Source organism: Petromyzon marinus, chromosome 57 (genome assembly GCF_048934315.1).
Source record: "Petromyzon marinus isolate PM22_M1 ecotype Great Lakes invasive population chromosome 57, UKy_Petmar_22M1.pri1.0, whole genome shotgun sequence".
NCBI lineage: Eukaryota > Metazoa > Chordata > Hyperoartia > Petromyzontiformes > Petromyzontidae > Petromyzon > Petromyzon marinus.
The window spans coordinates 1,371,113-1,398,977 of NC_133723.1; the positions used below are offsets into that span (position 1 = coordinate 1,371,113).

The window sequence follows — 27,865 nt, forward strand, 5'->3', positions numbered from 1 at the left end:
ACTCAACACTGCCCATAGACTAACACTGCCCATAGACTCAACACTGCCCATAGACTCAACACTGCCCATAGACTAACACTGCCCATAGACTCAACACTGCCCATAGACTCAACACTGCCCATAGACTAACAAAGCCCATAGTCTAACACTGCCCATAGACTACCACTGCCCATAGACTCAACACTGCCCATAGACTCAACACTGCCCATAGACTAACACTGCCCATAGACTAACACTGCCCATAGACTCAACACTGCCCATAGACTCAACACTGCTCATAGACTCAACCTTGCCCAGTGGCAATTTTTAACAAACCGCACCAGGTACTCATTTTGAGGCCGAGTCAACCTCGGAGGAGACCCAGGAACCAGTTCAGACAATCGAGACCAGTGTTGGGCCTCGAGTGGGAATCGAACCCGGGTCGCCGGGTTCGTGGCGCGGCTCACTGACCGCCGCACCACAGCTCACCGACGGTGAACACGACGGCAAACGCACGCAACGGGCCCGTCTCACCCACGTGAAACGGCGTCGTTCGGTTATTTCAGGCACGCGACTCTCAGGGGAAAAACCTGAAACCGGGGCCCAACAGTTTGCCCGTTTAACAAACAAAGGCAGCTGGGGAATACAAACGGGGCCCGGAGCGTCTCACTCAGGCGGCGAAGGACGCTCCTGGCCCGGCTCACGCAGCCACGTGGATTTTTCTCCGGGTCCTCCGGTTTTTTCCCCTCCACGTTTCGAATCGACGTCACGCGTTTAGAGTAATTGTCTGCTGCTAAGCATTTCCAACGTCACAACAAAAAACAACACGAACACACGACAGGAGAGTACGTGGTACTATAAAGGTAACATATCACACACCCATAAAACTAAATCTTCCACATCCTACCAGGCCAAAGCTCGCCGAGGTATTAACTTATTTTTTCAGAAGCGACCTGGCCACAAATGATAGCTCAACAAAGTGGCTTATAAAGTGGACATTTATGGCAGTAAAATGTTCCAAATATTCTAAGCATATTTAACTAAATTTGTAGGGACAAACCGACGGAGGATCCAGAGGAAAATAATTCCACGCGACCACGGTGAGAGAGGGAGAGACACACTAACTCCAAATATACCAGGAGATGGAGTTAACATCTCCTTGGCACCGTGGCACAAGCCCCTTAAAACTAAACTTTTTTTTTATTTCAGCAAATCAGGCCCCAGTGAGATGCGTAAATCTTTCTCAGAAGCGTCCTGGCCATCACAAATGATAGCCCAACGAGAAGTGGCTTATCATCATCTCGTGGACATTTATAGCAGCCAAATACGCTGAACGTGTGACGTCGATTCTGAATGCGGAGGGGGAAAATAAACGGAGGGCGTGAAACCCACGGAACTCTTTGCATTTGCAAAGTCTCCGTTTATTTCTCGTGCAGACAAACACTGGGGTTGGAAACAATAAGCAATCGGTGTTTTACCCTTTCTGGCAATACAACAGGAGGTGTGAAGATGTTCAAACACCAACTATAAACCCTTTGCAAGGATTCGAGTCTGCATTGACCATGCAGACAAACACGCTGGTAATGTTTGATGCGTTGTCTTTGAAACTGATTGGCCTACACCAGCCACAAGCCTTCTCTAGGGCCTTGTCTCACCACCGGCGTCAGAGCAGAGAACAGCAGCGCCTCGGGAGGGGGGGGGGTTGGGTTCGAACTCGCGAGCCTCATGCTTGTCAGGCGAGGTGGCTGACGTCTCTCCACCCCCGTGGGGCGCGCGCAGGGTGATGATCAACGAGGAGAACGCCGAGTCCCTGCTGGAGGCGGGCGACATGCTCGAGTTTCACGACGTTCGTGACGCCTGCGCCGAGTTCCTCGAGAAGAACCTCCACCCCTCCAACTGCCTGGGCATGATGCTGCTGTCGGAGGCGCACCAGTGCCGTCGCCTCCACGACCTCTCGTGGCGCATGTGCCTCGCCAACTTCGGCGCCCTGGCGCTCGCCGATGACTTCCTGTCGCTGCCGTGCGACAAGCTCGCCGAGCTGGTCTCCAGCGAGGAGCTGGAGGTGGAGGACGAGCGCGTGGCCTACGAGGCGGCGATGCGCTGGGTGAGCCACGACCCCGGGACCCGGGCGGCCCACCTGCCCCGCCTGCTGGCGGGCCTGCGGCTCGCCATGCTGCCGCTGGTCTTCCTCGCCGAGGTCGCCGGCGACGAGCTGATCCGCGGGCAGGCGCGCAGCCGCGAGATGGTCGAGGAGGCCATGGGCTGCAAGCTGAAGATCCTGAGGAACGACGGCGTCGTGACCAGCCCCTGCGCCAGGCCCCGCAAGTCCGGCCACGCGCTGCTCCTGCTCGCCGGGCAGACGTTCATGTGCGACAAGATCTACCTGGTGGACCTCAAGGCGCAGCAGATCCTGCCCAAGGCAGACCTGCCGAGCCCGCGCAAGGAGTTCAGCGCGTGCGCCGTGGGCTGCAAGGTCTACGTGATGGGCGGCCGCGGCTCGGAGAACGGTGTGTCCAAGGTGAGGGCTGCCCGCTGGTCGGGGGGGCGGGGGTGGAAACTAAACTCTGAACTGAACCGGTTTTGTTTGACCTCACCAGATGTAAGGGCTCGGCTGAGTTGTGCAGCGCCGAGATTGTCTCCCGAACGAAATGAGAACGCGATGGCAGGCCCACGCAGGCTGCTTCAGCGGCCTGCAGCACGGTTCTCAACCACGTCCCCTCCCTCCCTCCCACCCTCCCTCCCTCCCACCCTCCCACCCTCCCTCCCACCCTCCCTCCCTCCCTCCCACCCTCCCTCCCACCCTCCCCTCCCTCCCTCCCACCCTCCCACCCTCCCTCCCACCCTCCCTCCCTCCCACCCTCCCACCCTCCCTCCCTCCCACCCTCCCTCCCTCCCTCCCACCCTCCCACCCTCCCTCCCACCCTCCCTCCCTCCCTCCCACCCTCCCTCCCACCCTCCCTCCCTCCCACCCTCCCTCCCCACCCTCCCACCCTCCCTCCACCTCCCTCCCACCCTCCCTTCCTCCCCACCCTCCCTTCCTCCCTCTCCTCCCTTCCTCCCTCCCACCTTGTTGCTTAGAAACGTGCTTCGCTCTTCGCCTTTCAGGAAACTAACAAAACTATTTTTTATTTTACCTGGTGTCAGGCCCCACTGAGTTGATGTGGAGCTCTTTTTTGTCTTCAGAAGCAACCCCGGCCATCACAGGTGATGGCTCATCACCTGTGATGAGCCATCACAGGTGATGAGCCATCACAGGTGACAGCTCATCACAGGTGATGAGCCATCACAGGTGACAGCTCATCACAGGTGACAGCTCATCACCTGTGATGAGCCATCACCTGTGACGGCTCATCACCTGTGACGGTGACGGCTCATCACCTGTGACGGCTCAACGAAGTGGCTGATGTCCTCGCTGTGTGTAAATGTGTAGCGGCAGCCGAATTACTCTTAAAGCACGCGGCGTCGATTCTGAATGTGGAAGGAAAAACTGCAGGACCTGCATAAAAATCCACCCGACCACGGGGAGAACATGCAAACTCCAAATATACAGCAGGCGTTAGGGTCAGGATTGAAAGCACGACCTCCTGTGTACCAGGCGTGGGAGTTAACATCAGACAGAGACCGACCGTACCAACTGGACGGGCCACGGACATCACACAGAGACCGACCGCACCAACTGGATGGGCCACGGACATCACACAGAGACGGGCCACGCACATCACACAGAGACGGACCGTACCAACTGGACGGGCCACGCACATCACACAGAGACGGACCGTACCAACTGGACGGGCCACGGACATCACACAGACCGACTGTACCAACTGGACGGGCCACGCACATCAGATAGACGGACTGTACCAACTGGATGGGCCACGGACATCACACAGAGACCGACTGTACCAACTGGACGGGCCACGGGGAGAGAGCCGGGGGGGCGAGTGGAGTGAGCGGGGGGGGGAGCTAGGGGGAGATTGGGGGTGAGCGGGGGGGCCGGAGTGAGCGGGGGGGAGGAGGAGTGACTGGGGGGGGAGCTGGGGTGAGTGGAGGAGGGAGTGGTGAGTGGGTGAGTGGGGGGGTAGCCGGGGGACGATAATGACAATGACGATGGTGATGATGACGACGGTGACGATGACGAGGGTGACGACGAGGGTGACGATGACGAGGGTTACGATGACGATGACGAGGGTGACGATGACGAGGGTGACGATGACGAGGGTGACGATGACGATGGTGATGGTGACGATGACGAGGGTGACGATGACGAGGGTGACGATGACGAGGGTGACGATGACGAGGGTGACGACGATGACGAGGGTGACGATGACGAGGGTGACGATGACGATGGTGACGATGACGAGGGTGACGATGACGAGGGTGACGATGACGAGGGTGACGATGACGATGGTGACGATGACGAGGGTGACGATGACGACGGTGACGATGACGACGGTGACGATGACGAGGGTGACGATGACGAGGGTGACGATGACGATGGTGACGATGACGAGGGTGACGATGACGAGGGTGACGATGACGAGGGTGACGATGACGAGGGTGACGATGACGATGGTGACGATGACGAGGGTGACGATGACGAGGGTGACGATGACGAGGGTGACGATGACGAGGGTGACGATGACGATGGTGACGATGACGAGGGTGACGATGACGACGGTGACGATGACGAGGGTGACGATGACGACGGCGACGATGACGAGGGCGACGATGACGACGATGACGACGGTGACGATGACGAGGGTGACGATGACGATGGTGACGATGACGATGGTGACGATGACGAGGGTGACGATGACGAGGGTGACGATGACGATGGTGACGATGACGAGGGTGACGACGATGAGGGTGACGATGACGAGGGTGACGATGACGAGGGTGACGATGACGAGGGTGACGATGACGAGGGTGACGATGACGAGGGTGACGATGACGACGGTGACGATGACGACGGTGACGATGACGAGGGTGACGATGACGAGGGTGACGATGACGAGGGTGACGATGACGATGGTGACGATGACGAGGGTGACGATGACGATGGTGACGATGACGAGGGTGACGATGACGAGGGTGACGATGACGAGGGTGACGATGACGAGGGTGACGATGACGAGGGTGACGATGACAAGGGTGACGATGACGACGGTGACGATGACGAGGGTGACGATGACGATGGTGACGATGACGAGGGTGACGATGACGACGGTGACGATGACGACGGTGACGATGACGAGGGTGACGATGACGACGGTGACGATGACGACGGTGACGATGACGAGGGTGACGATGATGATGGTGACGATGACGAGGGTGACGATGACGACGGTGACGATGACGACGGTGACGATGACGACGGTGACGATGACGAGGGTGACGATGACGAGGGTGACGATGACGACGGTGACGATGACGAGGGTGACGATGACGATGGTGACGATGACGAGGGTGACGACGACGAGGGTGACGACGACGAGGGTGACGACGACGAGGGTGACGACGATGACGAGGGCGACGATGACGAGGGCGACGATGACGAGGGCGACGATGACGAAGGCGACGATGACGAGGGTGACGATGATATAATCGTTTTGATCTCTCCATCATCCCTACTGCTGCGTGGCTCACGCGAAGCGGCAGCTCAGCGTGTGTGTGTTTTGTGTGTGTGTGTGTGCGCGTGCGTGTGCATGCACGTGCGTGCGTGTGCATGCGTGTGTTTTTGTGTGTGTGTGCACGTGTGTTTTTGTGTGTGTGTTTGCACGTGTGTGTGTGTGTGTGTTTTGTGTGTGTGTGTGTGTTTTTGTGTGTGTGTGTGCACGTGTGTGTGTGTGTGTTTTTGTGTGTGTGTGTTTGTGTTTTTGTGTGTGTTTTTGTGTGTGTGTGTGTTTTTGTGTGTGTGTTTTTGTGTGTGTGTATGTGTGTTTTTGTGTGTGTGTGTGTTTTGTGTGTGTGTGTGTGTGTTTTTTGTGTGTGTGTGCACGTGTGTGTTTTTGTGTGTGTGTGTGTTTTTGTGTGTGTGTATGTGTGTTTTTGTGTGTGTGTGTTTTTGTGTGTGTGTGTGTGTGTGTTTTTGTGTGTGTGTGCACGTGTGTGTTTTTGTGTGTGTGTGTGCGCACGCTCGCCCAGCGGGGGTTGGTGCGCCGCCCTCTGAAATCGGCGTCCCGAGTTCGGTTCCCCCGGGTCCCTTGGTTGTCGAGGTATCATTGGTGGTTGTCAGGTCGCTTCTTGAAAACGAAGTGAATACTTCAGCGGGCTTGGTAGGATGTGGATGGTTTAGTGAGTATTCTTAATGTTTCTGGGCGATTCGTTTTTCTTTCTTGCACCACGCACTCCTTTCGTATTTTTGTATCGTTTGTTGTTGTAACGTTCTGACCCCGTGCCCCCCTTCCTGGGCATCTGGTAAAAAAGAGCTTCATAGCTCATCGGATTCCTCCTCCTGCGGTATAAATTCTGATTGTGTGTGTCACCACCACCACCCCCACCACCCCCACCACCACCCCCACCACCACCGCCGCCTCGCAGGACGTGTGGGTGTACGACACGGTGCACGATGAGTGGTCCAAGGCGGCCCCCATGCTCATCGCGCGATTCGGCCACGGCTCCGCCGAGCTGGAGCACTGCCTGTACGCCGTGGGCGGCCACACGTCCACCGCCGGCGTCTACCCCGCGTCGCCCTCCGTCTCCCTCAAGCAGGTGCTGTGAGAGGCGGCTGCTGCTGCTGCTGTGATCGCTCGCCCGGCCGCTCGCTCGCTCACTCGCTGTCCTGGCTTTAACTCCCTCGAACCCCTCACTCACTCACGCACGCTGTCATCCACCCACTCATCCACCCACCCACTCATCCACCCACTCACACACTCGTCCACCCACTCGTCCACCCATTCATCCACCCACCCACTCATGAACCCACTCACACACTCATCCACCCACTCGCACTCTCATCCATCCACTCATCCACCTACCCACTCATGCACCCACCCACCAACTCACCCACCCACTCTCACCTACCAGCTTGCCTACCTTCTGACCTTCCGCGCTCTCACCCGCTCGCTCGCCCTGGTGTCCACCCTCTCGCCCGCCCTGTTGACCCGCTGTCCCACTCTTCTACCCTGTCGTCGGGGGGCTGCTCACCGCCCGGTCACCACGTTCCCACCAGGTTGCCAGGGTGGCGGTGGCGGTTGTGGTGGGTGGTGGTGGCAGTGGTGGTGATTGGTGGCGGCGGCGGTGGTGGTGGCGGTGGCGGCGGTGGTGGTGGTGGTAGCGGCGGTGGTGGTGGTGGTGGTAGCGGCGGTGGTGGTGGTGGCGGTGGTGGTGGTGGTGGTAGCGGCGGTGGTGGTGGTGGCGGCGGTGGTGGTGGTAGCAGCGGTGGTAGCGGCGGTGGTGGTGGTGGCGGCGGCGGTGGTGGTGGTAGCGGCGGTGGTGGTGGTGGCCTGTTTTTGGAGCTCTCCATGACCACTTTGTTTCTGGTGGGAGTCGTCAAACCGCCACAGGAAGCCACGCGCACACACACACCTGGGCACACGCGCACACACGCACACACCTGGGCACACACGCACACACACACACCTGGGCACACACGCACACACACACACCTGGGCACATGCGCGCACACGCACACACACTCGCACACACCTGGGCACACGCGCACACACCTGGGCACACACGCACATGTGCACACGCACGCACACGCACACACACTCGCACACATGCACACACACTCGCACACACACACACACCTGGGCACACGCGCACATGCGCACACGCGCACACATGCACACACACTCGCACACACCTGGGCGCACGCACACGGGCACACACACACACATACGTGCTGCTTTCTGGCAGGGATCCAAACAAAGCGGTGGGTTATTATATAAATAAATAAAAATGCACACGTGGGATATTTAAATCGCCCGGCCTGTAAACAATAATAATAATAACTCAGCCTGGCCTGCCGTGGCCGCTGCACTGCTGCCCGACGCTGTGACCACGGCTTTCATTTCGCCTGCCGCCCGTGCGGGTAGCAATCACCGTGCGGGTAGCTATCATCATGTGTGCCACTATCACCGTGCGGGTAGCCATCACCGTGCGGGTAGCTATCATCATGTGTGCCACTATCACCGTGCGGGTAGCCATCACCGTGCAGGTAGCCATCACCGTGCTTGCTGCTATCACCGTGCGGGTAGCCATCACCGTGCGGGTAGTAATCACCGTGCGGGTAGTCATCACCGTGCTTGCCGCTATCACCGTGCGGGTAGCCATCACCGTGCTTGCCGCTATCACCGTGCGGGTAGCCATCATCGTGCAGGTAGCCATCACCGTGCGGGTAGCAATCATCGTACGGGTAGCCATCACCGTGCGGGTAGCAATCATCGTGCGGGTAGTAATCATCGTGCAGGTAGCGATCATCGTGCGGGTAGCCATCATTGTGCGGGTAGCCATCACCGTGCTTGCCGCTATCACTGTGCGGGTAGCCATCACCGTGCGGGTAGCCATCACCGTGCGTGCCACTATCACCGTGCGGGTAGCCATCACCGTGCGGGTAGCCATCACCGTGCTTGCCGCTATCACCGTGCGGGTAGCAATCACCGTGCGGGTAGCCATCATCATGTGTGCCACTATCACCGTGCGGGTAGCCATCACCGTGCGGGTAGCCATCACCGTGCTTGCCGCTATCACCGTGCGGGTAGCCATCATCATGTGTGCCACTATCACCGTGCGGGTAGCAATCACCGTGCGGGTAGCCATCATCATGTGTGCCACTATCACCGTGCGGGTGCGGTCGTCTTCTCCACGTTACAAGGGGGGGGGGGGTGGGGGGCATAGTCCGAAGCCGCCGCCCAGCTGCTGCCGCTTACGAACACAAAGGTTAGAAGGTGCGGCGAGCGAGCGGGCGGGCGGGCGAGCGGGCGGGCACGGTGCTGCCGCGGCGGCGAGTGCCCCTCACCGCCGGCCCTGCGGTTTTTGGGACATTCCTCCGCTCAGTAGAAACCGCCTCCCCCCGGGTTCCACACCGGAGCTGTAACAACACGAACAGACTCCAAATATACAGCAGCAGCGGCGGCGGCCGTCGGGGTCGGGATCGAACCCACGACCTCCTGCGTACCAGGCGAGGTCGTTAACTATTAAACTTTTATTTTACCAGGTAAGGGACCTCTGGCTTATCGTAATCACCACGTGGAAATGTACAGCAGCCAAACGTTCTGGGCGCTTGGCGTTGATTTTAAATGTGGAGGGGAAACACCGGAGGACCCGGGAAAAAAAAAATCCACGCAACCACGTGGAGAGAGAACATTCCAACTCCAAATCTACAGCAGCAGCAGCAGGCGTCGGGATCGAACCCACGACCTCCTGTGTACCAGGCGAGGTAGTTAACATCTCCTAGCCACCGTGATGATGATGAGAGAGAGAGAACATGCCAACTCCAAATATACAGCAGCAGCAGGCGTCGGGATCGAACCCACGACCTCCTGTGTACCAGGCGAGGTAGTTAACATCTCCTAGCCACCGTGATGATGATGATGAGAGAGAGAGACGCAGACTCCAAATATACAGCAGCAGCAGGCGTCAGGGTCAGGATCGAACCCACGACCTCCTGTACACCAGGCGAGGTAGTTAACATCTCCCTAGCTGACCGCTACCAAGCCGGCGACCCGAGTTCGATTCCCGCTCACGGCCACCGACTCCGGTGGCGATTATCCGGATCGGTTCTACGGCCTCTCCTAGGTCGACTCGGCCTCAAATGAGTACCCGGTGCGGTGCGTAGTCAACATCGCCACTGGGGAGACAAAGGCGGACGGGCGTGGTGCTGGCCACCCAGCCCCTCGTGTGCCGTGCCGGCCTTTGTAGGTGCTACTCGCTAACAGCACTTGCCCCGACAGTCTGTCAAGGGTATATGGGGGATCTTTGTCTGTGTTTAGCCTTTATTAAATTCGCGTGACCATTTTATTTACTATTCATCTACAGAGGCCTTGGCTGGGAATGTAGAGAGAGGATGGAAAGAGTGAGGAGGGGGAGTGGAGAGAGAAGGAGGAGAGGGGAGGAGGGAGAGAGGGGGGGGAGGGTGATGAAGGATGGTGTTGGTGATGATGGTGGTGGTGGTGGTGATGGTGGTGATGGTGGTGATGGTGACAGTGGTGGTGATGTTGGTGGTGGTGGTGCCGGTGGCGATGATGGTGGTGGTGGCGCCGGTGGCGATGATGGTGGTGGTGGCGATGATGGTGACAGTGGTGGTGACGGAGGCGGTGGTGATGGTGGTTGTCGTTTTTGTTGTTGTTGTTGCAATCGCCAGCGAAACGTCACCAGCTTACTCGAATTGTGAACGCCGGTGTGTGCCGGAGCAGTAAATTAAATCGTCAGTATTTTTATCCGTGACACAACTTTTGCTAATTGACGTGATCTAACCCTCAAGAAATCCCTCTGTCATGGATAATATTGATCAACGAAAGCCTCCTTCTACTCCTCCTACTGCTCTGACCACTGCTACTACTGCTACTACTTCTGCTGCTACCGCTACTACTGCTACTCATACTGCTACTCCTGCTGCTGATACTACTGCTACTGGGGGGACAAGGGTGTCTCAGCTGTTCACTCCACTGGCGGTGCCCGCAGTTCGATTCCCGGCCCTGGCCGGTGGAGAGCGACATCTCAACTGGAGGCTGGACTCCTTCCCTTTTGACCGACCCCGCCCAGTGACCCACGTGGTGAAGCGTGGCCAGCCACCAACGCCACGCATTTGGGGCGGAACTTTGTGGTGGCGGTGCGACGAGAGGGGTCGAAAATCGAAAACCCCTCGCCCCCCTCCAGCGGTGCGGACTCCGGCCCGGTGCTGTTCCGTGGTCAATATCGGCGACGCGTTAGCCCCACGCGGCGATCGCGCGCCGCGTGTGTCCATGTAGCCGACCGCGCTGATGGACTCCCACCGTGCGCCCGCCCGCCCCCCCCGACGGCGCCAGGTGGAGCGCTACGACCCCGTGGTGAACAAGTGGACGATGGTGGCGCCGCTGCGCGACGGCGTGAGCAACGCCGCCGTGGTCAGCGCCAAGCTCCGGCTCTACGTGTTCGGCACCGGCGGCTCCTCCAGTGCCACCAAGGAGCGCGCGCCCAAGGTGCGGCCTCGATAGTCGACACCGTCACGACCGCCAGCGCCACCACCACCACCAGCATCATCACTAGCACCAGCATCATCACTAGCACCAGCATCATCACTAGCACCAGCATCATCACTAGCACCAGCAGCACCGCTAGCACCAGCATCATCACTAGCACCAGCATCATCACTAGCACCAGCATCATCACTAGCACCACCAGCACCGCTACCGCCACCACCGCCACCAGCAGCACCACTACCATCACCAGCACCACCAGCACCACTACCACCACCAGCAGCACCACTACCGCCACCACCGCCACCAGCATCGTTACCGCCACCAGCACCACCAGCAGCATCACTACCATCGCCACCAGCACCACCAGCACCACCACCAGCACCAGCAGCGCCACCAGCACCACTACCGCCACCAGCACCAGCAGCACCACTACCGCCACCACTACCGCCACCAGCACCACTACTGCCACCACCAGCATCGCTACCGCCACCTCCGCCACCAGCATTGCTACCGCCACCACCGCCACCAGCACCACTACCATCGCCACCAGCGCCACTAGCGCCACCAGCACCACCAGCACCACTACCGCCACCACCGTCACCAGCACCACTACCACCACCAGCACCGCCACCAGCACCACTACCGCCACCACTGCTACCAGCACCACTACCGCCACCAGCTCCACCAGCACCACTATCGCCACCAGCACCACTACCAGCAGCACCACTACCGCCACCAGCACCACCAGCACCACTACCACCGCCACCACCACCGCCACTAGCACCACTACTACCACCGCCGCCACCACCGCCACCAGCACTACCACCGCCAACAGCACCACTACCACCACCACCGCCACCAGCACCACTACTGCCACCACCGCCACCAGCACCACCACCGCCACCAGCACCACTACCGCCACCAGCACCACTACCGCCACCAGCTCCACCACCGCCACCAGCACCACCACCGCCACCAGCACCACTACCGCCACCAGCTCCACCACCGCCACCAGCACCACTACCGCCACCAGCACCACCACCGCCACCACCACTGCCACCAAGAGCACTACTGCCACCACCATCACTGCAACCACCACCATCACCAGCACCACTACCGCCGCCGCCAACACTATCACCACCACCACCACACAAAGGCAATGATCCCCTGTGTAGACCTAACAGACTGTTGGGGCAAGTGCTCTTAGCGAGCACCTATGAAAGGCGCGACACACGAGGAGGCATTTGCCTCCCCGAGTGGCGATGTTTACTCCACACTACCGCTACACCGGGTACTCGTCCGAGGCCCCCACGACCGCTTCGGACGACCGTTACCGGCGTTGGCCGCGAGCGCGGCGCTGACCGCCACGCCGGTGGAGTCCCCCCCCCCGCCCCCGCCCCCGCCCCCGCCCCCCGGTTGATCGAGTCCGCCGGCACCGCCGCAGGTGCAGTGCTACGACCCCGGCGAGAACCGCTGGAGCGTGGTGGCGTCGTGCCCGCAGCCCTGGCGCTACGCGGCCGCGGCCGTCTTCGGTGGGCAGATCTTCGTGATGGGCGGCGAGACGGAGCTGTCGGCGGGCGCCGCCTACCGCTTCGACTGCGACGCGGCGGCGTGGACCCGCGTGGGCGGCGACGTCACCGCGAAGCGCATGAGCTGCCTGGCGGCCGCCAGCGGCGACAAGCTGTACGCCGTGGGCGGCTACTTCGGCACGCAGCGCGGCAAGACGCTCGACTGCTACGACCCGGCGCTGGACACGTGGGCGAGCGTCACCAGCGTGCCCTACTCGCTCATCCCCACCGCCTTCGTCAGCACCTGGAAGCACCTGCCGGCCTGAGCGGGGGGGGGGGGGGGGGGTGGGGGCGGGGTGGGGGGGGAGGCCGGGGGGGGGGGGTGGGCGGCGGCGGTCGCTGTCGGGAGCGGCGCCCCCCGCGTGCAGGTAACGAGATGTTAACCAGGGGGGGTGGGTTGGGGGGGTGGGGTGGGGTGGGGGGGAGTGGGGGGGGCATGCAGGTAACGAGATGTTAACCAGGGGGATGGGGGGTGGGGGGAGGGCGTACAGGTAACGAGACGTTAACCGCCTCGCCCGGCGTGCAGGAGGTCGTGGGTTCCATCCCGAGCGTGACGTCTGCTGCGGAAGTGGAGTTTACGTCTCTCTCTCTCTCTCCGTGGTCGCGTGGATTCGGTGGGTGGGTGGGGGTGGTGGTGGTGGTGGGTGGGAGGAATCGAACCCACGACCTCCTGCGTACCGGGCGAGGTAGTTAACAGTTAACGGGCCTCGGGGTTTTTGTTGTTTGGCTATCCACTGCCTCCTCCCGCTCTTCCTCCTCCTCATCATCATCGTCGTCGTCGTCGTCCTCCGCCCCCGCCTCTTTCTCCTTGTCCCCCGCCGCTCGCCGTGCTCCCCACGGCGGCCCAGCGTTGGACGGCGCTTGACGGATGAGGTGATAACGGCGAGCAGACACGCGGGGAGGGAGGGGGGGAGGCCACCGGTAGCGGATCCACGGGCAGCTCCCCCGCCCTGCAGCGGGGAGTGGCGGCGCAGTGGTTAGCAGCTACGCACGCGGACATTCGTGTACCTAGGCTAAGGGATGTGAGACGGTGGTCCGGGGGACTGGGTGGTTGAGTGAGAGGGTGAGTGAGTGAGCAAGTAAGTGGGTGGGTGAGTGAGCGAGTGAGAGGGGTGAGTGAGAGTGAGTGAGCGAACGGGTGGGTGAGTGAGCGAACGGGTGGGTGAGTGAGAGTGAGTGAACGAGTAAGTGGGTGGGTGAGTGAACGAGTAAGTGGGTGATTGAGTGAGCGAGTAAGTGGGTGGGTGAGTGAGAGGGTGTGTTGTGACATGCAGTGTGGTGGTGGTAGTATAAACACAGTACGGCAAATTATTATGAGAAGCGACGTTTAAGTTCTTTTTATTTGTGGCCGAGTTATGAATCCTCCTTACTAAGCTTAGTCATGTCACTGTTCACACCACGATTAGCGTGGCAAATCTTCTTCATTGGCCGTGCCAACTTAGCTACCTCAGTTACTCGCCCCGTACCGGCGGCAGACTTTAAACTCACACCCGACAGACTCGCTTACCCACAGACTCACCCACCCATAGACTCACTCACACGCAGACTCACCCACCCACAGACTCACTCATCCGCAGACTTACCCACCCATAGACTCACTCACACGCAGACTCACCCAGCCATAGACTCACTCACCCACAGACTCACCCACCCATAGACTCACTCGCCTGCAGACTCACCCACCCATAGACTCACTCACCCACAGACTCACTCACCCACAGACTCACCCAGCCATAGACTCACTCGCTCGTAGACTCACCCACCCATAGACTCACCCACCCATAGACTCACTCACCCACAGACTCACCCAGCCATAGACTCACTCGCTCGTAGACTCACCCATCCATAGACTCACTCGCCCACACTCACCCACCCATAGACTCACTCGCCCACAGGCTCACCCACCCATAGACTCACTCGCACGCAGACTCACCCACCCGCAGACTCACCCACCCGCAGACTCACCCACCCATAGACTCACTTGCCCGCAGACTCACCCACCCATAGACTCACTCAACCGCAGACTCACCCACCGACAGACTCACTCATCCGCAGACTTACCCACCCATAGACTCACTCACACGCAGACTCACCCACCCATAGACTCACTCGCCCACAGACTCACCCACAGACTCGCTCGCCCACAGACTCACCCACCCATAGACTCACCCACCCGCAGACTCACCCACCCACAGACTCACTCACCCGCAGACTCACCCACCCACAGACTCACCCACCCACAGACTCATTCACCCACAGACTCACCCACCCATAGACTCACCCACCCACAGACTCACTCACCCATAGACTCACCCGCAGACTCACCCACCCATAGACTCACTCACCCACAGACTCACCCACCCATAGACTCACTCACCCACAGACTCACCCACCCATAGACTCACTCACACGCAGACTCACCCACCCACAGACTCACTCATCCGCAGACTTACCCACCCATAGACTCACTCACACGCAGACTCACCCAGCCATAGACTCACTCACCCACAGACTCACCCACCCATAGACTCACTCGCCTGCAGACTCACCCACCCATAGACTCACTCACCCACAGACTCACTCACCCACAGACTCACCCAGCCATAGACTCACTCGCTCGTAGACTCACCCACCCATAGACTCACCCACCCATAGACTCACTCACCCACAGACTCACCCAGCCATAGACTCACTCGCTCGTAGACTCACCCATCCATAGACTCACTCGCCCACACTCACCCACCCATAGACTCACTCGCCCACAGGCTCACCCACCCATAGACTCACTCGCACGCAGACTCACCCACCCGCAGACTCACCCACCCGCAGACTCACCCACCCATAGACTCACTTGCCCGCAGACTCACCCACCCATAGACTCACTTGCCCGCAGACTCACCCACCCATAGACTCACTCAACCGCAGACTCACCCACCGACAGACTCACTCATCCGCAGACTTACCCACCCATAGACTCACTCACACGCAGACTCACCCACCCATAGACTCACTCGCCCACAGACTCACCCACAGACTCGCTCGCCCACAGACTCACCCACCCATAGACTCACCCACCCGCAGACTCACCCACCCACAGACTCACTCACCCGCAGACTCACCCACCCACAGACTCACCCACCCACAGACTCATTCACCCACAGACTCACCCACCCATAGACTCACCCACCCACAGACTCACTCACCCATAGACTCACCCGCAGACTCACCCACCCATAGACTCACTCACCCACAGACTCACCCACCCATAGACTCACTCACCCACAGACTCACCCACCCATAGACTCACTCACCCACAGACTCACCCACCCATAGACTCACTCGCACGCACACTCACCCACCCATAGACTCACTCACCCACAGACTCACCCACCCATAGACGCACTCACCCACAAACTCACCCACCCATAGACTCACCCATCCACAGACTCACCCACCCATAGACGCACTCACCCACAAACTCACCCACCCATAGACTCACCCACCCATCGACTCACTCACCCACAGACTCACCCACCCATAGACTCACCCACCCACAGACTCACCCACCCACAGACTCACTCACCCACAGACTCACCCACCCACAGACTCACTCACCCACAGACTCACCCACCCACAGACTCACCCACCCATAGACTCACTCACCCACAGACTCACCCATCCATAGACTCACTCGCATGCAGACTCACTCACCCATAGACTCACTCACCTGCAGACTCACCCACCCATAGACTCACTCACCCGCAGATTCACCCACTCATAGACTCACTCGCTCACAGACTCACCCACCCATAGACTCAATTGCACGCAGACTCACCCACCCATAGACACACTCGCACGTAGACTCACCCACCCATAGACTCACTCGCACGCAGACTCACCCACCCATAGACTCACTCATCCGCAGAGTCGCTCGCTAACCGTCACCACCACCGACACCTCCGCCGTCACCATCCGTGACCCCCGCACCTATGAAGGCCGGCCATGGCACACAGGGGTGGGTGGCCAGCGCCATGCCCGGCCGCCTTTGTCTCCCTAGTACCTTTTCAGTTAATCTTCACTGTTGTTTACCGTGAGCGGGAATCGTACTTGGGTCACCGGGTTCATAGCGCAGCGGCGAACCGCCACACTATCACTCCCCATAAATCACTCGCCAATCCCACCGCACCAACCCACCAATCCACCAACCCATCCACCCACCGACCCATCTACCAACTCACCCACCAACCTCACCACACTCACCCACCAACCTCACCACACTCACCCACCAATCCCACCCACCAACCCACCATTCCACCAACCCATCCACCTACCAACCCATCCACCTACCAACCCACTCACCCACCAACCCACCCACCAATCCCACCCACCAACCCACCATTCCACCAACCCATCCACCTACCAACCCATCCACCTACCAACCCACTCACCCACCAACCCACCCACCAATCCCACCCACCAACCCACCATTCCACCAACCCATCCACCTACCAACCCATCCACCTACCAAGCCACTCACCCACCAACCCACCCACCGGCCGCGCCCCGCCTAGCCCCACCGCTCCAGGCCGGCACTGAAAGGGCACGGCGTGCCGATGACAGACGTCCGCCCACTCCTATCTGGTGATCTAAATAGTGGCTGTGACGGGGGGTGGGGGGTCAGCCAGCCGTGACCCCAGGGGCCGCACTTCCCCCTTCCATTCATCCAAGGCTCGGGGACGGGGCGCGTTGGTGAATCGCCGGCAGTGTTCGCCGTATAATGACGGCCCCTTGCCACGATTACACCACCATCACCACCAGAACCACCGTCGCGACCGCCGCCGTCGCCGCCGCCGCCACCATGGACCGTCGTCTTCACCGTTATAAACGACCGCTTTCGGCACCTCCGCAATCACCACCACCGCCACCACCACCACGCTACTTTCCGCCACCGCTTCTCGATTCGCGTTGCTGATCTTGGGCCGAACAACACAAAGGAGGACCGGGGAGCCCCCCCCACCCCCCCCCCCAACTCGGTCGTCTCCCGCTGTGGCCTCTCCCGCCACTGCCTCCCCCCCCCCACCACCTCCTAGATCCCCCCCCCCTCCCCCCACTCACCCCCAAGAGAAGTCGTTCACAGTCGGCGCTTTTCGTGATTTAACAGAAAACTGCTGAGAATGGGGGCCTGGTGGAGTGGTGGGGGGTGACAGAGGAGGAGGAGGAGAGAGGCGTTGACGCTGGAGCTTTGTGGCTGTGGGGGGGGGGGGGGCAGACTTCAACTAGTTACTAGTTCAACTAATTACTACAAATTAGTTCCTACAATTGGTTGCTACTTAAATTAGTTACCACTTCAATGAGTAACTGCTTCAATTACTTCAACTAGTTACTACTTGAATCGGTGCCTACTTCAGCCATCCGATTGTGTGTCGGAGAGTTAAACCGACAACATTCACAGCTTGGGTAGTAGCATGCCGCGTCGCCAGGAATGACGTCAAACGGCGTCAACGGGCGATTGTTGCCAGAACAGAGCGCGCTGTGAGCCAATCGCGCGCTGTGGTTTATCCCGCGGTTTACAAAAACGCTTTGCCGTGTGCCTCCGAATGGCACGGTTGGCTACGTACAGGGCGCGAGAGAAGTTCAACGTACGTACTACTTCCGTTCTCTTTGTTCTTTGGGTAAATTTTACGTAGGTAGATCAATAAAATAATACAAATAAAAATGAAAATGAAGTGAATAAAAAATAATAACACTATCATGACGTTTCGATCGCAACAGAAGCGATCATCATCAGGAGAAAGAAGAGGGGGAGAGCAGCTGAGGCCGGCTGTTTTAAAGGTTTGAAATGGGCGTAGCCCAAGCGTCATAAACGAAGTGGGCGGGGCTATTGATGTTAAAGTGAGAGAGATTAGCATGTCAATGTAAGAGATTAGCATGCCAATGTAAGATATTAGCATGTCAATGTAAGATATTAGCATGCCAATGTAAGATATCATGCCAATGTAAGACATTAGCATGTCAATTTCGGAGATTAGCATGTCAATGTAAGATATTAGCATGCCAGTGTAAGATATTAGCATGCCAGTGTAAGACATTAGCATGTCAATGTAAACGGCGGCTGTGTTAGTGTGAACCTGTTAATGTAAAATCAGAGTCGAAAATAACTGGTAACATCGGAAGGTCGGATAGAAACATCACTACTTTATGATGGTAGCTATACCAAAATCAACAGAGATCCCACCAACCGCCTGGTTACGAAAACCAACAATGTCATCACTGACTCGAACCAACCAAGTGGTTTTCTTTAAAAACCCTCTGCTGCTAGACTACCCAGATTGGTATGGCTTACCAAAAATCCATAAAAAAGGCACACCACTTCGTCCTATCGTCTCCACCATTGACTCACACACCTACACACTGGCCCGATTCTGTCTGAGACCATTCACTGGTAAGACCTCCTCAGATGTACTTAACTCGGCTCACTTGGTATCGTTAATTAAGGACATCTCACCATATTCTTAGCTCTTTCGGTAAAGTCACGTTGAAGGGAAACAATAAAATAATAAAATATATAAAACAATAACAATTCTCACGACGTTTCGACCATAATACAAACGGTCATCATCAGGTGTTTTTTCTGATGATGACCGTTTGTGTAATGGTCGAAACGTTGTGAGAATTTTTGTTTTATATATATTTTATTGTTTCCCTTCAACGTGACTTTACCGAAAGAGCTAAAAATATGAATTACTGCAGTCACGAAAGCTTTAAATCAAAATTTGACATCTCACCATCTTCATTTTTATTTGTATTTTATTGTTATATCTACGTGCCTCTCCGAAAGACCCAAAGAATATGAATTCCTGCAGTAACCAAAGCTTTAAGTCGAGGTTCTCTTTGTTCATAATAAAGGTTTTTGGGTTAGATCGCGTTTATTTATAAATGTGTCGTAACCCTCCACCACCCGACACGGCCAATCAGCAAAAAAAAAGTGTCACGTTGACAAAAGACAAATAATTCACTACTTCAGCCCACCGGTGTGTTGAAGAGTTAATCCACATTTACAGTTTGAGTACGACGTTTCGCTGGTAAATACTTCCAGCATCATCGGGCAATTCGCCAGAATGGTAAAGCCCTCGCTTGCTCCCGGTTTTATATAGAGCAGCAGGGTGACGTCATCACTTAACTCATCAGGTGCAGTGATTAGAGGCGGAGGGGGGGGTAATGTAATTATATAATCGATTAGTAATCAGTCATTGGTTATGATTAGTAATGAGTTGTAGATTAGTAATTCTTTAAATCAAAATGTAATGTGTATTATTTAATAATACGCTTCCAGGCCGCACTAAGCCGGTAGCTGTCAGAGCGATTAAAGTTATTCTTGTTCCTCTCAATTTCAATGGATTCTCTAATTAGTCTTTGCCAGTAATAATTAGTTTTACACACCACTGCAACATTGTCAAAATCAATTGAGTGTCCTTGTTGACAAGCATGTTCTGCCACTGCCGACAGTTGTGTTTGAGATAATTTAATATTTCTCTGATGTTCTTTTAGTCTTACGCTGATGTTACGTCCCGTCTGCCCAATGTAGCAGCTGCCACATGAACAATTAATCCGATATACACCTTCTGTTGATAGTTTAGGTAATGCGTCTTTAGTGCAAGATACTAGTTTTTGAATTTTGTGTACTGTACCAAATCTTACTGTAATGTTTTGCTTTTGCAAAACGCGGGCTAATTTATCAGTTACTCCTGAGATATATGGAATTTTTATTGTTTTAACAATCTGGTCGCTTTCAGTAGTATTGCTTTGCGATCGTGATTTGGCATTCAGTGCTCTGTTAATTTGAGCATTATTGTAGCCATTCTGTCGTAGTGCGTCTTTAACGTGTTTAATCTCTCTCACTAGACTCTCACCATCTGACACTGTTTTTGCCCGATGTACGAGCGTCTTGATAAGAGAGGATTTTTGAGCTGGATGATGATGTGATTCTGCATTCAGACAGGCATCAGTGTGCGTTTGCTTTCTGTAAACGCTGTGTTATTTTACCGTTTAGGCCATGTCCAAGCAAAATATCTAGGAATGGGAGTGTTATTCACCTCCATTTCCATGGTGAACTGGATGGCCGGGTTTTGTGCATTGAGATGATTTAGAAAATCATTAAGTGTATCTTTACCATGTGGCCAGACAACCAAAGTGTCATCCACATACCTAAACCAAAAGGATGGTTTTAATGTGCTTGAGGCAAGTGCTCTTATTTCAAAGTTTTCCATGTACAAATTTGCTATAGCAGGGGATAAAGGAGAACCCATTGCTGCTCCTTCCTTTTGTTTAAAGAAATCCCCTCTCCATAAGAAGTAAGTGTTATTTAAACAATGGCCAGCAAGTTTCGGAATATCTTTTTGTAAACCGGTATTCTTTACTAGTGTATCAAGTAATTTAAGCGATTCGTCCACTGGAACCTTAGTGAATAGAGAAATCACATCAAAACTTACCAGAATATCATCAGGAGTAAGTTTAATATCTTTAATCACATTCACAAGATGTTCTGAATTTTTTATGAATGAAGATGTCTTACCGATGTAGGGCTGTATTTGTTTGGTTATATATTTTGCTAATTGATATGTGGCAGAGCCAATTGTACTGACTATGGGTCGTAATGGGATGCCGATTTTATGAATCTTTGGTAGCCCATAGAGTCTAGGTGGTTTTGAGGCCCTTGGCTTAATTAGGTATTGCTCATTTTTAGGGATTAATGAATTTGCAATTATTGCAGTGGTCTTACGTTCTAAAGTATTAGTTGGATCTCGTTTAATTTTAATGTAGGTACTTTCCTCTAGTAAATTTCTAATTTTATTATCATAATCGGCTCGTGACATCACTACAGTAGTGCGGCCTTTATCAGCTGCTAGGATTTGGATATCCTTATTTACACGCAGCTCTCTTAAGGCTTTTGCCTCGTTAGAGCTAATATTTACTTTTGGAACTTTGCTATTCTCAATTATTTTAGCAACCTCATGTCTAGTCATCTGCCTCATTATGTGGAAGGAGTCTAACTGCTGATTCTACCTCAGCAATTATCTCATCCACTGAAATTGTGCGTGGGGTAACGGCAAAGTTAAGGCCTTTAGAAAGGACAGAGACCATGTCACCAGTTAATACAGTGTTGGTCAAGTTCAGTACAGTTTTGTTTTTACATTTTTGGTTTTCAGTTGGGATTTGTTTATTATGTAGTCTAGAAAATTTATTAATTTGGTTAGTTTTTGTTAGGTTAAACACATTATCAGCCGATTGTTGTGTTATGTTATCGATTATATTCCAATAATGCATAGATACACTATTGCTTATATCTAAGTGTAACTGCTTTAGCGATTCCGAAATGTAAGATAATTCACTCCTATTGTGCTGTATTCTCTCTATTAATAATAATTCGCTAGCTTTGTGTAGTATTTGGTTAGCTTTAGAAGACTTTATGTGATGTGTTATTTTAACTGCGTTTGGTATTACCTTTGAATCTCTGCACCTTTTGAGGAACGCCAGTGAAGATATCAATTTCATCCGCTTAATGCGAAGCTTCTCCAATTTTCTGGTTTTAAGAAAAGTATCCTCCCCATAGAGGTTAGTCAGTTTAACACGTAGGCTTTCGCGACCAATATTATTCATAATAAAGGTTTTTGGGTTAGATCGCGTTTATTTATAAATGTGTCGTAACCCTCCACCACCCGACACGGCCAATCAGCAAAAAAAAGTTTCACGTTGACAAAAGACAAATAATTCACTACTTCAGCCCACCGGTGTGTTGAAGAGTTAATCCACATTTACAGTTTGAGTACGACGTTTCGCTGGTAAATACTTCCAGCATCATCGGGCAATTCGCCAGAATGGTAAAGCCCTCGCTTGCTCCCGGTTTTATATAGAGCAGCAGGGTGACGTCATCACTTAACTCATCAGGTGCAGTGATTAGAGGCGGAGGGGGGGGTAATGTAATTATATAATCGATTAGTAATCATTCATTGGTTATGATTAGTAATGAGTTGTAGATTAGTAATTCTTTAAATCAAAATGTAATGTGTATTATTTAATAATACGCTTCCAGGCCGCACTAAGCCGGTAGCTGTCAGAGCGATTAAAGTTATTCTTGTTCCTCTCAATTTCAATGGATTCTCTAATGGAGAAGCTTCGCATTAAGCGGATGAAATTGATATCTTCACTGGCGTTCCTCAAAAGGTGCAGAGATTCAAAGGTAATACCAAACGCAGTTAAAATAACACATCACATAAAGTCTTCTAAAGCTAACCAAATACTACACAAAGCTAGCGAATTATTATTAATAGAGAGAATACAGCACAATAGGAGTGAATTATCTTACATTTCGGAATCGCTAAAGCAGTTACACTTAGATATAAGCAATAGTGTATCTATGCATTATTGGAATATAATCGATAACATAACACAACAATCGGCTGATAATGTGTTTAACCTAACAAAAACTAACCAAATTAATACATTTTCTAGACTACATAATAAACAAATCCCAACTGAAAACCAAAAATGTAAAAACAAAACTGTACTGAACTTGACCAACACTGTATTAACCGGTGACATGGTCTCTGTCCTTTCTAAAGGCCTTAACTTTGCCGTTACCCCACGCACAATTCCAGTGGATGAGATAATTGCTGAGGTAGAATCAGCAGTTAGACTCCTTCCACATAATGAGGCAGAGATGACTAGACATGAGGTTGCTAAAATAATTGAGAATAGCAAAGTTCCAAAAGTAAATATTAGCTCTAACGAGGCAAAAGCCTTAAGAGAGCTGCGTGTAAATAAGGATATCCAAATCCTAGCAGCTGATAAAGGCCGCACTACTGTAGTGATGTCACGAGCCGATTATGATAATAAAATTAGAAATTTACTAGAGGAAAGTACCTACATTAAAATTAAACGAGATCCAACTAATACTTTAGAACGTAAGACCACTGCAATAATTGCAAATTCATTAATCCCTAAAAATGAGCAATACCTAATTAAGCCAAGGGCCTCAAAACCACCTAGACTCTATGGGCTACCAAAGATTCATAAAATCGGCATCCCATTACGACCCATAGTCAGTACAATTGGCTCTGCCACATATCAATTAGCAAAATATATAACCAAACACATACAGCCCTACATCGGTAAGACATCTTCATTCATAAAAAATTCAGAACATCTTGTGAATGTGATTAAAGATATTAAACTTACTCCTGATGATATTCTGGTAAGTTTTGATGTGATTTCTCTATTCACTAAGGTTCCAGTGGACGAATCGCTTAAATTACTTGATACACTAGTAAAGAATACCGGTTTACAAAAAGATATTCCGAAACTTGCTGGCCATTTAAATAACACTTACTTCTTATGGGGAGGGGATTTCTTTAAACAAAAGGAAGGAGCAGCAATGGGTTCTCCTTTATCCCCTGCTATAGCAAATTTGTACATGGAAAACTTTGAAATAAGAGCACTTGCCTCGAGCACATTAAAACCATCCTTTTGGTTTAGGTATGTGGATGACACTTTGGTTGTCTGGCCACATGGTAAAGATACACTTAATGATTTTCTAAATCATCTCAATGCACAAAACCCGGCCATCCAGTTCACCATGGAAATGGAGGTGAATAACACACTCCCATTCCTAGATATTTTGCTTGGACATGGCCTAAACGGTAAAATAACACACAGCGTTTACAGAAAGCAAACGCACACTGATGCCTATCTGAATGCAGAATCACATCATCATCCAGCTCAAAAATCCTCTCTTATCAAGACGCTCGTACATCGGGCAAAAACAGTGTCAGATGGTGAGAGTCTAGTGAGAGAGATTAAACACGTTAAAGACGCACTACGACAGAATGGCTACAATAATGCTCAAATTAACAGAGCACTGAATGCCAAATCACGATCGCAAAGCAATACTACTGAAAGCGACCAGATTATTAAAACAATAAAAATTCCATATATCTCAGGAGTAACTGATAAATTAGCCCGCGTTTTGCAAAAGCAAAACATTACAGTAAGATTTGGTACAGTACACAAAATTCAAAAACTAGTATCTTGCACTAAAGATGCATTACCTAAACTATCAACAGAAGGTGTATATCGGATTAATTGTTCATGTGGCAGCTGCTACATTGGGCAGACGGGACGTAACATCAGCGTAAGACTAAAAGAACATCAGAGAAATATTAAATTATCTCAAACACAACTGTCGGCAGTGGCAGAACATGCTTGTCAACAAGGACACTCAATTGATTTTGACAATGTTGCAGTGGTGTGTAAAACTAATTATTACTGGCAAAGACTAATTAGAGAATCCATTGAAATTGAGAGGAACAAGAATAACTTTAATCGCTCTGACAGCTACCGGCTTAGTGCGGCCTGGAAGCGTATTATTAAATAATACACATTACATTTTGATTTAAAGAATTACTAATCTACAACTCATTACTAATCATAACCAATGACTGATTACTAATCGATTATATAATTACATTACCCCCCCCTCCGCCTCTAATAACTGCACCTGATGAGTTAAGTGATGACGTCACCCTGCTGCTCTATATAAAACCGGGAGCAAGCGAGGGCTTTACCATTCTGGCGAATTGCCCGATGATGCTGGAAGTATTTACCAGCGAAACGTCGTACTCAAACTGTAAATGTGGATTAACTCTTCAACACACCGGTGGGCTGAAGTAGTGAATTATTTGTCTTTTGTCAACGTGACACTTTTTTTTTTGCTGATTGGCCGTGTCGGGTGGTGGAGGGTTACGACACATTTATAAATAAACGCGATCTAACCCAAAAACCTTTATTATGAATAATATTGGTCGCGAAAGCCTACGTGTTAAACTTCTCTTTGTTGTTTGCAGGTCGCCGGGGCTGGACAGCCGCCGCCGCCGAGCCTCCGGCATCCCCGCCAAACAATTTCTCGCGATGAAACGAAAGCGAAAAGACCTGAATCTACAAAAGGAACCGGGACCACTTGGAACAAAACCCACGAGCGCTCGACTCCTCGGTGCTCCTCGGGGAACACGGCAACAGAAAATACCACGGGACACTCCGCCGCCCCCCCCATTGCCGGACATCTGTGGGTGAAAAGAGCTTCGTAGGTCATCGGATTTCTCAAAAAGGATTCCGCGTGATTGCACAAACTTTGGAAAAGAATAAACTGTTGAGCATAATAGAGGTTTTGTTACGGGGGTTTTGATGGCCTAGAATATAAAATGTGTCGTGAAACCCATCACTGTGACAGGGCCAATCAGGTAAAGGTTTGCGTCACACAAGACAAAACGTGCCAATTTACCGGTTGCGCGTTGGAGAGTCAAACCCCACGACATTTTACGTTTGAATGTGTCCCCCCCCTCCCCCCGAGAAGACTCGGATTCCACGGTGCCATCCGGGGGTGGGGACGATGATGAGGACGATGACGGTCCAGGCGGAGAATCCATGGCTGAACCGTCAATTCCCCGCACACTCTCGCCCTCTTCACTCTCGGCGACGGCACGCTTGTAATGAATCTCCCGTCGCGTGTTCGAGGTGGCTGCCACCACCGCCACCACCGCCACCTTGGGAGTTCTCGACGTGCGTGACTCCCCGCTTGTCTGTGTGTACGTACAGTAGCTCACTCGGTTAACGTTTTTAATCCGTCCCACGGAAACTTCTGTCAACCGAAGTAACCGTTAATCTAATAAAAAGCATGAAAAGTAAGTTTATATAAATCACCCGAGTATGCAAGAGAGGCTGTTTCCACTGCCAAAAGAGAAGACGCGATGTCAACAAAGCCGGTCGAGGTCTCGTCGCTCACGAATGGGCGTTGGCTGAGGGTGCGGCTCAGCCCCACCTACAAATCGCGAGTCAACATGTTAACGTTCAGGCGGAATCGTGGGTCAACATGTTAACGTTCAGTCGGAACCGTGGGTCAACATGTTAACGTTCAGTCGGAACCGTGGGGTCTTATGGGAGGTGAAACGTTAACCGAAAAACCGTTGACCGAGGGACTCCTGTATGTTGAACTTCTTTGGCACCGTACGTAGCCAACCGTGCTCATCGGAGGTGGCTTTGTTGAACTGTCTTGAGCGTCAGGCTGTCCGCTGCCTCATCACTGACGGCCCCACTGAGCTACAAAGCGAACCAGCCATCACGTGACAGCAGCTCAGACAAGTGGCTCGTTGTCGTCGTCATCGTGTGGATATTTATAACAGCAGCCAAATATTGTAAACACGTGACGTTGATTCGAATGTGGAGGGAAAAACCGGCGGACCTGGAGAAAAATCCACGCGACCGCGGGGAGAGAGGGAGCCGCAAACTCCAAACATACAGCAGCAGCAGCAGGCGTCAGGGTCGGGATCAAACCCACGATCTCCTGCATACCAGGCGAGGGAGTTAACATCTCCAGCCACCGCGGCGACTCCGGCGTGCGTCACAGGGACCTGGGCAGCGCGTCGCCACCTCCTCCCCCACCGTGCCGGACTGAACCGTGCCAGACCGAACTGCACCGAACGCCAGGCTGGACCGGCGTCTCGGGGACAGATGCTGGCTTGGCTGGTGGAGGGTTGTTCACGGTGGGGGAGGGTGAGGGATGGGGAGTTCGTCGGCGGAAAGATGATGGACTGTCGGTGGCGATTGATGCCTGGGGGAGCCGTTGTGAAAGAAGGGCGGTGGTGGTGGTTGTGGCGGCGGTGGTGCTGGTGGTGGTGGCGAGAGATTGGGGTGTGAATTGGATTGATGACCTTCGCTCTTTTACGGCGTCGTAATTTTGCAGTCGTTGGTCACGTGATTTCCACTACGCGCCCGGTGGAGGATGGGGCATCAGGGGTGGGGGGTGCGGGCAGCGAGGGTAGGGTGGACAGATCCGCTGTTTGCAAAAAATAATCGTAAACAATGGTGCCAATATGCGTGCGCGGGTCACCGCACGACACCGCACGCGAATGCAGCGACGGCGGTGGTGGCGCGAGCGAAGGGATCCCTGCGGAGGTTTAGAAGCGCGCTTGAGGACCGGCTGGCGGTGTTCGCGGCCCGGCGTAACTTTAGTTTCGGTGACCGAGTAGAGAAACCGTTTACAGTGTTTAGAGGCGAGGATACGGAGTGACCAAACGATATGTTTAAGGAACAGCAAGCCGAGGTTATACTCTCTGGTTCTCTCCGAAACCGAGGTTAGTTTTCGGA

The 27,865-nt window shown here is 53.7% G+C and overlaps 1 protein-coding gene and 1 long non-coding RNA gene across 4 annotated transcripts in view; both read left to right on the plus strand.

The window, feature by feature from the left end:
• LOC116954886 (ectoderm-neural cortex protein 1-like) overlaps positions 1–12,938 on the plus strand; it is a 42,086-nt gene extending 29,148 nt beyond the window's left edge. For all 3 annotated transcript variants that reach the window (XM_076052611.1, XM_076052612.1, XM_076052613.1), the window contains exons 4-7: positions 1,759–2,497; positions 6,520–6,690; positions 10,950–11,102; positions 12,547–12,938. In XM_076052611.1, the coding sequence (XP_075908726.1) occupies positions 1,759–2,497; positions 6,520–6,690; positions 10,950–11,102; positions 12,547–12,936 (1,453 nt within the window). In that variant the 3' untranslated portion in view covers positions 12,937–12,938. The remainder of the gene's footprint in view (positions 1–1,758; positions 2,498–6,519; positions 6,691–10,949; positions 11,103–12,546) is intronic.
• Positions 12,939–12,970: 32 nt separating this feature from the next.
• LOC116954888 (uncharacterized) lies at positions 12,971–26,407 on the plus strand. Its single transcript, XR_004404782.2, has 2 exons — positions 12,971–13,038; positions 25,570–26,407. It is a non-coding gene; the product is annotated as an uncharacterized LOC116954888 (long non-coding RNA).
• The last annotated feature ends 1,458 nt before the right edge of the window (positions 26,408–27,865 follow it).